Source organism: Pseudonaja textilis, chromosome 4, assembly GCF_049901715.1.
Source record: "Pseudonaja textilis isolate UNSWEBS1 chromosome 4, rPseTex1.2, whole genome shotgun sequence".
Taxonomy (NCBI): Eukaryota; Metazoa; Chordata; class Lepidosauria; order Squamata; family Elapidae; genus Pseudonaja; species Pseudonaja textilis.
This window is the reverse complement of record NC_141993.1, coordinates 65,058,341-65,074,051: the sequence shown is the minus strand read 5'-3', so window position 1 is coordinate 65,074,051 and position 15,711 is coordinate 65,058,341. Positions and strand designations below refer to the sequence as shown.

General features: G+C 35.9%; 1 protein-coding gene across 1 annotated transcript; it reads right to left on the bottom strand.

Moving 5' to 3' along the window:
* Positions 1-740: 740 nt before the first annotated feature.
* On the bottom strand, positions 741-15,508 carry DIPK2A (divergent protein kinase domain 2A). The gene is made up of 3 exons (XM_026701578.2): positions 14,198-15,508; positions 2,762-3,065; positions 741-1,588 (listed from the first exon to the last, which is right to left on the bottom strand). Exons 1-3 carry the CDS (start codon positions 14,849-14,851, stop codon positions 1,257-1,259), a joined length of 1,290 nt encoding a protein of 429 aa, XP_026557363.1. The 5' UTR covers positions 14,852-15,508; the 3' UTR covers positions 741-1,256.
* Between the last annotated feature and the right edge of the window lie 203 nt (positions 15,509-15,711).

The window sequence follows — 15,711 nt, the reverse complement described above, 5'->3', positions numbered from 1 at the left end:
CTGTAAATAAAGAAAACCATACCTTTTAAAAGTTAATTTAGAAGGGATCCAATTTCTTCTTCAACTCCTGATCTGCAGGAACAATTTCAGGCAAACAGAAACCATCAGAGAAAAAAATAATAACTGAAACTACACAAAATGCAATGAAACCCTCTACAGTATACATGAAGGGTGCTACTAGAGAGTAAATCTCAAAATTTAAGTCCTGTGAACATTAGTTCAATAATTAGCAGAATTGTGAATAATACAGAATAAATGCTAGTCTGCTAAGCATTTTCTCATTTGTATGTTGTTTTTTACTAGTAGTAGAATGATAATAACTGCCTAAAATTTTGGCCAGTAGACTAGTGCCACTACAGTACATTATTTTAAGCAATTGGAGACTACACATAACCATTTTCTTTGGCTTATGATTACTATGGTAGCAATTTTTTTTAAAAAGCTTTATCTAGTGCTTCTTCAATACAAAAGAATGTTTACTTTTAGTCATGTTTAAAGTTGATCCATGAAAATAAATCAGTCTTTCTGTTGTCATGGCTGTTCTTATAGCCCACTTTTTCTGCTGGATCAATGTAAGCATGACAGGTTTAAACTGTTTGTCTTCATTGAAATAATTTGTGTATTTCAATTCCCTGATGAGCATAACTTTATACACTGAAAGGATGGAGTTTTCTATTTAATTAAGATGTGAAGTAGGAATATAAACAATTCCAACATAACTAGGTGAGGTTCACACAACATTTAAGACTGCTTTTACAAGCATATCTTTAATAAGGCATACAAAATATGAAACAAAAGGAATTCAACAACAGAATAAGAAGAGGAATCCTGTACTCAAAAAGCACACAACATTAAATGAAAATCTAGTAGTTACAAAAACAATCAAGGACAGCTTGGATTATCAGCATCTAGTGCCTCTTTTGTAAGTTGTATAAGAGCAGGATAATGACATCAGAAATAAAAGCCTTTAAAACAGGCCCAAATAACTTGACTTTCCAAGGAAGTGTAGTACTCTCACAATACAGTGAAATCTTATTGAGAAAGTGAATTCCATTATCTTTTCAGTCTTCCTATTTCAGTTAAAAGTAACTCAAGTTGTAGTAGGATATGTAACTTTTGTCAACTTTCATGAAACAACAGTATTCTGCAATTTATTTTCTCATTCTGGTAGCTCTCTTGCTTCAGGTTCAGAATTCACTTGTCCTTATGTCCTTGCCCCAGCACGATACAGTTTTTGACTGTCCGCCCACTATGAACTAGCTCACATTATTACTTAATCGTCCAAGATATTCACGTAATTCTTTTGCAGCCTGGAATCTACCATATCGCTTCTTTGGATTGGCACACTCATCCAGCAAGGCCTCAAGTTGACCATCTTTGGCAATATCAGCTGGAGGATCATGAAGAAGTCCTCCAGAAGTGCCATGCCAGGTGGCATGTCTTGATAAAAGGTTCTGACAAATAGCATAGTAATTATGATCCACAGTGACCCGAGTACACAAAATCTCCTTAGAGAAAGAAAGACAAGCTTCTTTATCACAGTCATCAAATTTGCTTTCATACCATACATCCCAGTTTTCAGGTTTATCTGTGAAATGCATAGAAAACACAATAGTAAGTAACAGTATTATAGCAGAAGAGTCACAAGATCAAAATGCGCTTTGGATTTATCTTATCATGGGACTTTTGTTTGAAGGATAAACAACATTTAAAGCTGTTTTAGCATGTTTATTATCAGTTTGAAAAAAAGGCACAAAAATGATTTTAAGGATGTTATGGACATTCATAACACTTTAAAGAAAGGGAAAATAAATATACAGTCTGCAACAGGGGTGTCAAACTCGATTTCACTGACGACTGCATCAGGTTTGTGTTTGACTTCGGGGGGGCTGGGGTGGGTGTGGCCAGGGTGGGCATGGTCAGCATAACATCACTTGTGTTGGGGCGCACCTGTGGTGACCTGTGCACTCTGCCAGTGAAAACGGGCTCCCAAGTTCCATTTTCGACTGTGACAGCCTCCTGCAACCCTCTGCCAGCAAAAATGGAGCTCAGGCGGACCTCAAGAAACTCTAGTGCCTTTGTTTTTTTCTGGCAGCACCATCAGCCAGTTCTTCACTATTTCCAGAGTGGCCCCACAGGCCAGATCTAAGCAACCTCCAGGTCAGATCCGGCCCCCGGGCCTTGAGTTTGACCTCCCAAGTTTATAAGGAGATCAGCTGTTAAAAAGTAATTTTCCTAAATGGCAGAATAATGATCACTATCTAATCATCACTTTCTAGGCCATTCTGTCACATAGGCAACTCAGAACCTACATGGGTATGTCACCCAAAATATAATTGTTTGGGATCTACCAATCTAAAGCTTATCCTAATTTGTGACACTTAAGACAATTTTTTTGTTATCTTATTGACCAAGAAAAGATAGCTAAGAAGCAAAGTAGAAGAACTACATACATTTGTTGGGATGTCCATAATACATCCTCACAAAATTATTTACTCTGGCTACTTATAGTTCTTGAATGTCTTCCAAGGACTGAACCACTTTTATTGCATATTTCATAGCAGCAAAAATCCCTAGTTTATGTTTGTTCGATAATCCTGTATACTAAGAAATTTAAGTTTTTAAAAAATAAATGCAAAAATAAAAATGATTTTAAAATTTGTCTCTGTATTCACACCAATTATTTTTAGCTGAGGGAAGAAAAATCAAACCATAGCTTAAATTGTTAAAAAGCCGCTGAATAAAATAGAAGCTCACTTACTTTGTTTGATTAACTTTTTATCTGCCACCAAAACATTTTCAGCATCCACGATGATAACTTTTCCATCTTTAGGACCTACTGCAAAGTTGTCAAAGCTGACATCAAGGAGGTAGAGTGCAAATTCAAAGCCATTGTTTGTTAGTTGTTCTGCTATTTCCATTAACTGCCATGCCAGGTCCACTCGTTTTCCCCAAGGGGCACTATAATAACTCCATAGTTCTTCTCCCACATAGTTTACAGCTACCATTCTTCCGCATGCTCCAAGGTATTTTGCAAATGGCCATCCTTCATCGGAGGGAAAACTCTGTAATGGGAAGAGCCAATTATTAAGGCTGAATACTAAAAGCATTTTCACACAGCACTTTGTATAAAATTTCCATTTATTTTATGTTTGTAATTAAAGCTTATTCCAGGGTTATGAGCTTCCAAAATGGGAAGAATTATGAAATGTATTCTCATCATCTCGTAATTCATAATCTGTTCATGTTTGTAAACTCAATTCAAAATCACCTATCCTACTCTAATCCTTCAAAATCTCAAAATGTACTATTATATTTTAAGTTCTAGTAATTTAGCACAGTAGAACTACGACCTTCATGTCTTGATCACAATACCAGAGTTTCTTAACTTTATTCCATTTCAGTGAAACACAAGTTCTCATATCACACTAGGATGCTTATAAATATCCTAAATAATTTTATTTCCAATAGGATAAAATTGAACTTTTGACAAAACTGCCAGTCCATTCATAGTATTGCTTTCTCGTTAAACCTAGTAGATAAATTAATTTACATTTGACCTCAGACTTGCCCAGAAAAATCTAGATGAATGCACATGTTTACTAGTAAGCACATGAAAGAGCTAACTTACTATATCAATCTCACTCAATAAAATCCTTGAAAAATGCTAGAAAATACAGTATTTCATTTTTTCCCTAAATCTTACACAGAAATAAAATAAAAAAATGCCCCTGAGGAACAATCCAATATGAGTACTTATTTAAACTCTCAATTCTCCCATAATTATATTATGTCCTTTTAAGCTTGATTCCCCAACTAGATAGGTTCTCTCACACAGTCAGAAAGTCCTAAAATTATTGGCTTTCTTTTTCAGATATTGTGACTTTTAAATTATAGTTACTGGGTGAATCTTTATTCCAGGGTTGGTGATTTTATTTATGTGACTGAGTATTGCAATATAGTATTGTATAATGATCAACCTGTCATTTAAGAGTATGACTATTTGCTCCATTAAGAATGAAGACAATTTGAAACAATTTTGAATCATTAAGAACTGACAATAAAATTATTAAGAAGCAAAATACTAAAATCCAATGATAGCTAAAGCCAGTTCATACGAATTAAGTTTAGGTTTCACAGCCCAATAAGAATAATTTATAAAAGCACACAGAAAACAAATATTAAAAATTTTCCTGAATTACTCTGAAAGGTAAGGTGTTTATATATGACAGGAGATCCAAAGCTATGAACGACTATTATGAAATAGCTGCAACTGCTTTAGGGTTAACTATGAAGGAGTATAAAGAACAATTACTTGTAAATTAGACTGTATCAGATAGATGCAAGTACCAGCAGGTAATACATATACCTGGCACTGAATACACTTTGCATTCAATACAGAAAATCACAGCCTAAACAGATCCAAAGAGCAGTTTGCCAGAATAAAACTAGAAACTGCCATAATTAAGATCAACTATTCAAGAATGTTCAGGGTCTTCAGTAATTACATACATGTTCCCATGTAAATATCAATATAAATAATCATGCATGGCTACAGAGAGACATGGACATTTCATTTTACTTCTGTATATGAATAGCAAGAATTCCAAGAAGCAAATAAAATAGCTGTAATTAACAGATACTAATAGACTTCAGATAATCATAAAACTTGAAACTGAAATACAAAATGAATTTTCTCTCATTATTTCTCAATCTTGGCAACTTGAAGATGACTGAACTTCAGCTTTCAGAATTCCCATGCTGGAAGCAGATTCTGGGAGCTGAAATCCTCAAGTTGTCAATCTTCAAGTTGTCAAGATTGAGAAACATTGTTCTGATCAGCAGCCTGGCTAGGTGGCAACATTCAGTCTGCCTTGGCTGATCTCAAAAGAGTCAGATCAGTTAATGCTTTTATGGGAGATCACCAGGAATATAAGGTATGGAAAGTTAAAAGTGTATTTATATGTTAAATAAATGCAAACCATACCACATCCCCAAAATTGGGACACACCAAGAAATATGGAGAATTAGTTTGTCTATTAGGGCATGACGATCTGACTGTTCCACGGGTGGACTGGCGGTCTTCCAGAAGTAATCTTCCAAAAAGAAAGATTCTATTACATTAAGGAAGCCACATCTGGAACAGCAATCTACTGGAGAAACAGGACATGCCAGAAATCTTCCAGCATACTGGAACCGCTAACATTAAGTCATCAGTACAATAGATCAGTACAATCATGTCAAGCTGTACTAAAGGGAAATCATACATTAATGAATAGCCACAAAGAACAAGAATTTAATAGTTCCGTTCTTATGCAAGAATTGCATATCTCACTTTCTCATACCTATTTTAATTTAAATATTCTATTCAGCATAAGAGTGATAGAGATAAGTGTTGTTGAAATATTTTCTAATGATAGGCTGCTTTTATTGTCCTACTATATAGTGGAAAAGTAGTATCCTTTCCAGCAAATAACATATATGCATTTAAATTTTGAAAAGCTCAATGTTTCCTTTTCACTAGTAAATTCTAATCTATTTACCACCAACAGCAAATATGTGGCAAGCAGACACAGAGACTCATAAACTGGTGAGAAAAAAAATTAATACTAGTATTTCTAGTGCAACAATATATCACAAATGAAGAAAAGAATTACCACACTTTTTATCACATTATGCACTAGTATTTTTGAGTTGTTGTTTTTAAGTGATATCTTTTTATATATGGTCTAAATTCAGATTTGAAAATGACATAGAAGATGCAGATAAAAAGCAAAATATTTATACCATTGAGGATTGTTCTGTCAGTAATAAAAGTGTGCATGTGCATGTAACAGAAATATATTATATGTGAATTTACTACTTTAACATCAACAAATAAGGGCCATGCAATATCTCAATGTACTGCTCAAAGTACATTATTGTATATAACGATAAGCCACACATCAATTACAGATAATATTCTGTTAATGATCACTCCTTCCACAACTGTTCGAAATAACAATGGTGTTGAACAGGAGATAGTTACTATCCAAGCACTCCTATGATCATGATCACAATCCTGTGCTTGGTTGGCACTTTCAATGATTATAATGTTCCACAGTCATATGACTGCCATTTGCAACCTTCAATAGTGGCTTCCCACAAGAAAAGCAAATTGGGAAAATGCAAGTTGTACCTGTAAATTGCTCCCATCACTTTCCTGCATCCACTCCATACTAAGCCACACTCACACCAGGGTATAGCAATTACCTGCATGCTTCCCACCCTCCACAGCAGCCACCACTGCTTAGCTGTGTTTGCACTATGCCAGAACTAACCTATCTGCTGGTCTGTGAGCCATCCAAGACTTAGCACTTCCTGCCAGCTTCTCCAATAACTGTGCTTGCTAGAAGGTGACAAGAAATTGCAAGGGGTTCTCATTTAACAACCCATGATCTTTGCTTAAGAATGGCTACAGGACTTTCCAAGATGGAACAAAATTCACAATAAACTCTCTTGCTTAGCGACATCAATTTTGGATTCAATTTTGGACTACCTGTACTTTTGAAATCTTGCCAAGAAAATTGTATGGATATACAATATTAGAAGGCACCAAAGTATACCATACACACACACAATCATACCTACTGTAGTAATTATTGAGACTTAAATTTAACAGTTCAACAATGAAGATATTATCCTACAGATACACAATGATTTTATGGCTGATAAAATACTACCGCAAGCTATTTATGAATTCAATTTCTCTAGTTCATCATACCTTTTTAAATTATCTTTTGTTCTTGTATAATAGTTTGACATTCAATTTTTTCAAGAATCTTAATTTCTTATTTATTCCCTATTATATCTGTAAATGTGTACATGTAACTAATTGTCTGCTATAATCCACTATTAGTATTTTTATAGGCTGATCTCTAAATGTGTAGTTGTGTTATCTAAATATACATTAGATTTTTTAATCCAGATTTTGTTTGTATATGTATGTATATTAATTCAAGCAAACAAACTTAATAACCCTTCCTATTTTCCCCATGACCCAATGACATAAGTTAGACTGAGAGGGACTGACTGTTCATGAATTGAGGCAAATATATGTCCTAGGATAATGTTGCAGGATCCAATCTGGGCCGGTCACCAGGATCAGAGGTTTAGTCTTCCAAGCTTTCGGACTCGTGCTGGAGCCCATCCTCAGAGAATTTCTCTCTAGTGTGGACTAAATACCATCCACGCCTAAAGTAGGCCTAGAATTCATAGTCTTCTGGTTTCAAGGACACTACTTTAACCAATTTGAAACCAAGCCCAAGGATATAATACAGTATACATCAAACTTTAAATTCAAAGTTCATTTCAGCAGCAATACAATTTTACTAATAGAATATATAAAATCAGTACAAACATAATCATATTTCTTGTTACAGAATGAATTTTTCAGTTAACAAGCCCTGAAGTCAGAATTACTTGTTCATTATTTAATCAGAAAAATATTAGAACCACTGACAAGCAACAAATGACAACATAATACGTCTCTACCTTTATTCAATACTATTTTTCCCTATAAAAATGAATGAACAAAATGTTTGATTTCTGGGTAGATCATCTTCATAAACTGCAAAAGTTCATCATTACTAAAATGAAAATTTGAGGTTTCTACTTGGAATTGTCATATGCTGCCTTATTAATTTCAGAATCTTCAGATGAACATTATATTCAACAAAAACAAAGCAGGATACTCAAGAGACTTGACCAAATTTGAAAATTTTACAACACAAAACCCAGAACTACTGGGAAAATCAAAATTGTATCAAAATTGTATAATTAAATTGATGAACAGACCTGAGAGGTAATAATGGGAAGACAAATATCACGTTTACTGTAAATACTACAAAATAAAACTGATAATACAGCACTTCAATGCTGATTCCAAAAACAGGCGATTCATGTTAAAATTTGGAAATGAAATAAATCAATTTGGGTTTTTTTGTCATAATTGGAAGAAACAAAAAATATTGTAAGATAATCCACTATGGAATGAAATAAATATTAACTGTTAAATTTTCTACCTTGCCAGTTGTGTTTCAGTTAAATATTAGTAAATCTTGATATTCCTATAAAGGATATAGAGTTCGATTTTGCACTTGGTCAAAACTGGCAGGTACTTTATAATTCTTTCTGGAAAGAATTATAATTTTGTCTTAGTAGAAAAAAAGACTAACCTGTGGAATATGCATCAATGTCAACAATTATGTTTTAGTGTATTTAGTTATAAAATATTAAACCAGGAAAGATGCCTGGACCACATGGACGCTTTCTTACAGGGACAAAATATGTCAGAGCATTGAAAGAGGCTAGTATAGCACTAATACCTAAAGCATGACAAGATTTGACTTTAATAAGAAACTATAGACCAATAACATTATAGAATAATGATTATAAATTGTTTGAAACAATTCTAGCTGATAAATTGAAAATATTTTTGCAAGAATTATTCGTGAACATCGATTTGAGTTTTCATCTAAAACAGTTAAAGGAAAATGTTAGAAATGTTTTGGACAGGCTTTCTTGTTTAATGCACTGAAGATATGAATTTTGGAGAGAATTTTATAAAATGGGAGAGATCAATTTATTTATACTTCATATAAAACATAAATATAAATTTAAGATCTGACGAAACTATGTGAGATACAAAAAGGAACAAAACAATGCTGCCCGCATTCTCTCTTTTATTTTCGTTCTTGAAATACTGAATAGATGTATAAAATGAGAGGCTTATGGGAGTAAAGATTAAAACATACTTATAACAGCTTTTGAGTAACGTGATGTTGCTTTTAGAAGATTCTTTAAAGGAAATTGAATAGATACATTAACAAAATTAAGTTAATGAGTGAATTAAAAGTATTTCGTGTGTTAGTAGGGTTGAAGATGAGCCGTGGTGGCACAGTGGTTAGAGTGCACTACTGCAGGCTACTTCTGCTGATTGCTAATTGTCAGCAGCTTGGCAGTTCAAGTCCCACCAGGCTGAAGGTTGACTCAGCCTTCCATCCTCCTTCTGAGGTGGATAAAATGAGAACCCAGATTGTTGGAGCAATATGCTGACTCTATAAAACGCTTAGAGGGGGCTGTAAAAGCACAGTGAATTGGTATGTAAATCTAAGTGCTACTGCTCACACTCACAAAGACTCAATAGATCTTTTTATCTTCATCAGTGTGTGAGTGTGTGTGTCTATGTGTATGTGAGAGAGGGGGGAGGATTAAGAGCATTCAGACCAACAATGTCTTACTATATATATTGGGTCACTTTCTGGGTCCTTAAAAGCTGAGGTTACAATTTAAAAAAAAGAATTAAACACATGATTTTTTTTAGTATGCAGTTAACTTGGAAAGTTAACATATTAAGAGTCCAGAAGATTTTGGATTATACTTTTGAATTATTTAGAAGATATTTTTTCATAGGAAAATGGAGATTGCTTTGGGTTTTCTTTAATGTTAAGGAAACTTTGAAGACTGGATTTTGGAAACAGAAGATAATTAAAAAAGAACAGAAATCCTTAGTACAAAATTTAAATACTTCTCAATCATATTCTTTAGAGATACCATAGAGTTAAGCTATTCAAATTATTTTTACCTACTGGGATGAAACTTACTTCTCTTTTCTTTTTATTTTTCACACTTTCCTTTATTTTTTCTATCGGTATTTTTTCTAGTTCATAATTGATCTTTCTTCTTTTTATTCATAATTGTTAATAAAAATATTTTAAAAGCAAAAAAATTATTTAAAGGCATGGGATGAAGCTAAAAAAATTAAATAGAAGAAACTACAGTTGTCTTTGCTGGGAAGAATTTCTGTGGTTAATATTAGTGTATTGCCTAGAATGTGTTTGTTTCACACAATACCTGTTTTTACAATTGATAAATCATTTAAATAGTGGAAAAAAACAACGGTTAAATACAAAATGCTACAATATGACAAGAGAAGCGAAGTATTAGATTTAACCTGATTTAGAATTGTATTTTGCAGCTTGTGTTGTTTGATTTGGATGAAGGAGTAGACACTGTGAGAAATAGAGGACTTTTGAAGTTAGAAGAACCCAATCTGAGTTTGGGTGGCATGATACCTATGATACAATACAGTTAAGGTTAATGTAGATTTTAAAAATCAATATGTCTGACATGCAATATTGTTAATATAAAAGATACAAACCCAGGTTATACCCCAATTCACCTTTCTGAGTCTCAGAACAAGAACCTTTTGACAAGAAATAATAAGCAATGTAAATGGCTAACATATTCTGAAAAACTAGAATTTTGTCAAGGATATAAAACAAGAAAAGACCTGGTGGCAGTCTGATATGGTTTTCTTATGTACATTAAGATTTAAAGTAAATAAAATAATTTATGGGTAGAACACTATAAGATTGAATCGAAATAAAACTGTATACAAATGATAGACGTGTTATTAAAACATATGAACTTTTATCAAAATTTGAAACAGAAGTAAAAAAAATGACAACGTGAACATGAAATCAACAAAAACGCATTTTTTGTAGTACATCGTGGTTTTTTTTTTGCTTTCACACTTTTAACTCTCTGATCTTTTTTATTTTTTCTTACTCCGCATTAGTTTTGATTAGTTTATCTTCTTTGTGTTTTTAATAAAATTATATTTAAAAAACCACTTGCAATTTAAAAACAAGTTAATATAAAAATTAGATCATTCCTACTTCATTGTAAGGATTCACCTACTTAAATCTGATAGAAATTTGAATTATTCTAACTGATGATTTCTGTTAGTCTCTATTTTTCTTTTTTTTTAGTTGCATAGTTAAACAGCAGGTAAAATAATTTCAACAAAAGATGCAGATGGTAAAAGTTAATATAATAGAATGAGCACATGTAAGTTTTTTGCATAATCCACCAGAATTTTAGATCAATGCTTGCAGATTGAGCTAACTGCAGTAAATTTATTCCATACATTTTTTCATTTTTAGCTGTTATATGTTCCAAAAATGTACTCTTGCGAGTTCTTATGAATCACAAATCACTTTCACAGAACTATCAAACAAATTTGTCCCATTAATTTACAAAGATTTCTAAAAATTAATTTTTTTCACTAACTATATAGCACCAATATCCCTAAAACAAAAGCCATCAATTGTGAAATTATGCACAAATGTGTAATTCTGCATTTATAACCTGATTGGATTACTGAAACCTACATATATAATGTAGAATCAGCCAAAGATCCACTGAGATTAGTATCCTATTTCCAATTATAGCCAGCAAAATGTTTTGTAGAAATTAACTTAGATCGCTTTATCAAATAACAATCCCAAACTGCTAACTATTTATACAAATTATTGTTTAGCTTTGACTCTGGGAACAAATGCAGTCTACAAACTATTATTGCTAATGCACTGCCATTTCTTCTTAAGCACCAGTGAACTATTAAATCTTCCTTAACTGTATTATAGTATTTACTTTCTAAGTATTTCTTAAAATAAATCTGGATAATGTTCAACTACTTTACCCCTGTTTACCCCTTTAATCAATATTCACAATGATAATGTATCATATATTGCACAAGCTAACATGTAATATTATCCATCACTGGCCAGGAATATTCTGACTAAGACACACTGCTTATATGAAAATGACATAATATTCCTGATACCAGGATTATAGACTGTAATAATACAAACACCTGCAACATGGAAAAATAACAAACTCTCATGTATATACGAGGCATAAAATACTTACCCTTTTCTTTCAAATCAATGTTTTTGTTAATGTGAAATCCTTTAGACTTTTTAAAAAGAAACATATTTAAATAAATTCCAGTGGAAGCTATTAAGCAATGCAAAGGCTTAAATGGTAGTTATTTATTTCTGGAGAGATAATTAATGTACCTCTGTTATATAGATGTATACTGAATATTTAAAGCTCTTAACAAATTGTTTCAAAACGAGAAACAAAAAAAATATTCTGTCTAATCTAACCACCCTTTATGTTCAATATCTACCAAAATAAAATCATGTACACTTTCTCTGCCTTACTACCTCAATTGATCCAACAATAAACATGCATGGTGAAGTATATGTTAATTCTTTCAGCATCTAAACAATGCATCTAGCATTGTTTTCATGCAGAACCAACATCTTTAACAATTTTTGCAAATTATTTCTGTTCATCTGTTTACAATGATTGTATTTTAAAGATTAGATCATAATAACTGAAGTTACCAAGTTTTCAATTCAAGAATTTTAATTATGCAGAACTTTTGCACATATACAAGCAAAAAATGTTAATTTGAAAGGAAACCTGCAAGAAAAATCACAATAAAAGTTTTATCAGCTATGGTTGTGGGAGAAGACTAAGTTCATGACATTAAAAATAGAAGTATACAAACTGTTACATGTCACTAAATGCTCAGTAGAGCACAAGCTGTTTCAGCAAACCATTATGTTGTCAGCCATCCCCTTTTTGTCGACCATTCCAGTAACTGGAAGTGACTTAACCATTTATTTCACCAACAACACTGCTTTTCATAAGATGTGAAAGATGAAAGATATATAAAATGGTATAATTAGACAAACTTAATTATTGCATTATACTTATGCAGCTTATATGTGCAAAATAAAATGTATATTGTTCAGTGATCACCTATGTAATTATAGTTTCAATTTTGTCCCTCAAAATTGTTAGCTAATAGTTTAGCTAACTATTTCTGATGGCATAGAACAAATTTTTAACAGGTGAATACCTAAAATAATGAATACACTGTCTCAAATAAATCGTATTTCTCAACATAACACATCCAGTAATAAATTAGATCTATACTGCCATAATTTTTACTGTTCTGCATAGCACTGTTTTGAAATGTAACTAGAAATACTGAATTTGATGCCTGTCAAAAATATTACACTTAATGTGTTAACAATCCTGATTTAACTGAATGAATGCTATGTTAACATTACTGAAGCCTCAAGAAGGAGGACATCTTTCATTTTTTGGCTGTCCCCATAAGCCTACTTATATGAGAAACAAGTTTCAAGCAATAATAGCTGGAAAGAAATGGAGTTTAGCAAAAAAGAAAGTTATGTACAAAGACACATATCCAAGAAGATTTAAGATATACTTCAATAAATGGTAAATAATAAAAATACAATTATATCCACAGCTTATGCTGTAACAGAATCTCGGAGAAAGAATTATATTTTACCACTCTATAATACATGTTTTCTTACTGAAATTGAATTAATATTGATTTAACTAAATTTCAACTGATTACACTAGCATTCAAATACACTACTTGAGACATATTCGAGTATTTAAATACTTTGGCTACATTGTCTCAAAACAAGTTGCTTAGTATATTCATGATCTCCTGTTGTCTTTTCTATTTTATGTCTTGAAGAAAATATTAAAAAGCAGACATTCAACATCTCAGTGCACAAATAACTCTAATGAATGCAAAACAGTTTCAATTATGATTTAAGGCTTTTTGGGGACACTTCTATATCCAAAAGAAATGTCATTCAATACCTGAATTCAGGGGACACTCAAAGTATGTAAAACTAGCTAGTCAACAAGAAAGAAAAAGAAATGAATTCAATTTTGGTAGATGGAAAAGAGATGCATATTACCATATACTTTTCATTAAACACCTGGCATTTGAGAAGCAATTAATTAAGATGTAGGATCGTACCAATTCTAAACAGACACATTTAAGAAGCCCTAAAATCAGTTTCTGCACAGCTATAGCCAAGAGGAAGGATGGGGAAAAGAAAACCCGTGTTGTACTTTTAAAGGCAGAGCCTATGAAATCTGAGAAGCCAAACAAAAGGCAATGGATGGGTATCCCTTCAAGATATTAAAAGATACTGAAAATATACTTACTGCTCCTACTAAAGCTAAAATTGTTTCAGATCTTCGAAATTACAAGGCAGGAAAGCTTAACTAGGGTTTCACCTACAGAGGGAGGGAAAATCCCTAGGAGACCGCATGTTGTCTGCCTCAGCCGGGTTAACGCTGAACCTTTAAATCCCTCTACGGCCATCCGTTTACGGTGCTTTTCACGCAACCATTAGCTGACGTGCAATCCAGCTACCTGGGAAGGAGGCGGGAGGCGGGGGTAAGCGAGGTCCCCGCCAGGGCCAAGGTGAAAGCGGGAAGAGACCCGGCAGCGGCGGCCCCTTACCTGAAGCACGAGAGGCTCCGGGTTGAAGGCGAGCGTGATGAGCAGCTGCATGCGCTCCGACTCCTTCAGGTTGCGGAGCAGAAAACTGCCCGAGTCCTTGGTCTCGGCGTAGCGACGGACGAGGCGGTCGAGGAGGCGCTGCGAGGGGCAGTGCACCAGGTCCGACCAACCTTCCACGACGTCGGGAGTTAAAAGTCGGACGTCTCCGTTGATGCTGGCGAACTCGGTGGCGTGCAGGGCCTGGAGCAAGTCGCAGCGTCCCCTGCCGGTGGCGCGCCGGCAGATCTTGGCGTCGATGTCGGCGAGCTCCCGCGCGGAGCCCAAGCGCTTGAGCACGACCCGGCGGCTGCCTTCGCGGGGCTCCCCATAGCGAGCGAAGTAGACGTTCTTGACGTTGAGAAAGTCGAGGAGGCGCAGGCGGCCCCAGCTCTCCAGGCGCAGCTGTCCGTTCAGGAACTTGCGGCACCAGCTGGTGCCCCAGCAGGCCGGGCACTTGTTCAGCTGCAAGAAGCGCCGCTCGGCCAGCTCGTTGCGTTGCAGGGAGGCCAGCAACGAAGGCGAGTTGAGGACCAGCGCCGCCGCCAAGATACCCAGCACCGCCAGCTTCACGTAGCGGTACAGCCGCCCCAACTTCAGCGACACCAGCCGGAGCATCGTCCGCCGCCGCCGCCGCAACCGACCGACCAACTGGCCGACCGGCCGGACCAGCCGGCGGGGCACCCCCCTCGCTGGCACTGCCTCCCGTCCTTTCGTACCCTGCACTTCTTCCCACGCTGCAGCGCCAGCGCCGATAAACTCTCCACCGCGAGGCTCGCCTGATAAAAAGCAGCCAAGTTACGGAGGGGAGGGGGAGGGGAGGGAAAGGGGCGGTGCCGAGGCCGCCGCCGAGAGCCCGCCGGACGGGGCCGCCCCGCCCCCTTCGAGGGGAGGAGCTCCAGCAATCACTGCTGCCACACTGGCGCTAAACGGCGCGCGCCTCCGATCCGAATGGAGGCGCGTGGAGGATTAAGCACGGGCGAGGTTGCGGGCTGGCTGGCGGCGCGGGGTGGGTGGGAATGAGGAGGACGGCAGTTCTTTCATGGGGGTGCACCTTCCTATAACTCTGTGCACGGAGGGTGGGGAACTAACTCCGGTATTCTTCGCCGAGTCAGTTTGAGATAGGGGAGGATGGAGGGGAGCCGGAGCCGGAAAGGCTCTGAATAGTGGAGGGGCGCGTAAGAGGGTGTGGCTTTGCGGGAGCGCGCTCCAAGCGGGACGGCGGAGGGAGGGATTGTGTCGCCCCTCATTACGTCTCCACATCTAGATCCAAGTGCATAACAATGTGTTGTCTGCTGAGTGCGTTTGTCTTTTTTTTTTTTTTAAAAAAAGAAAAATTCTCGGTCTGTTTAAGAAGAAGGGGAAAATGAGCCGGAATGAGAGAAATAAGCCGCGTCCGCCATGTTGCCTTTATTGGAAAAGGGGGGGGGGCGTCCGAGGCACTGAATCGGTGCTCCCTGCTGTCTTGACCTTCGTTT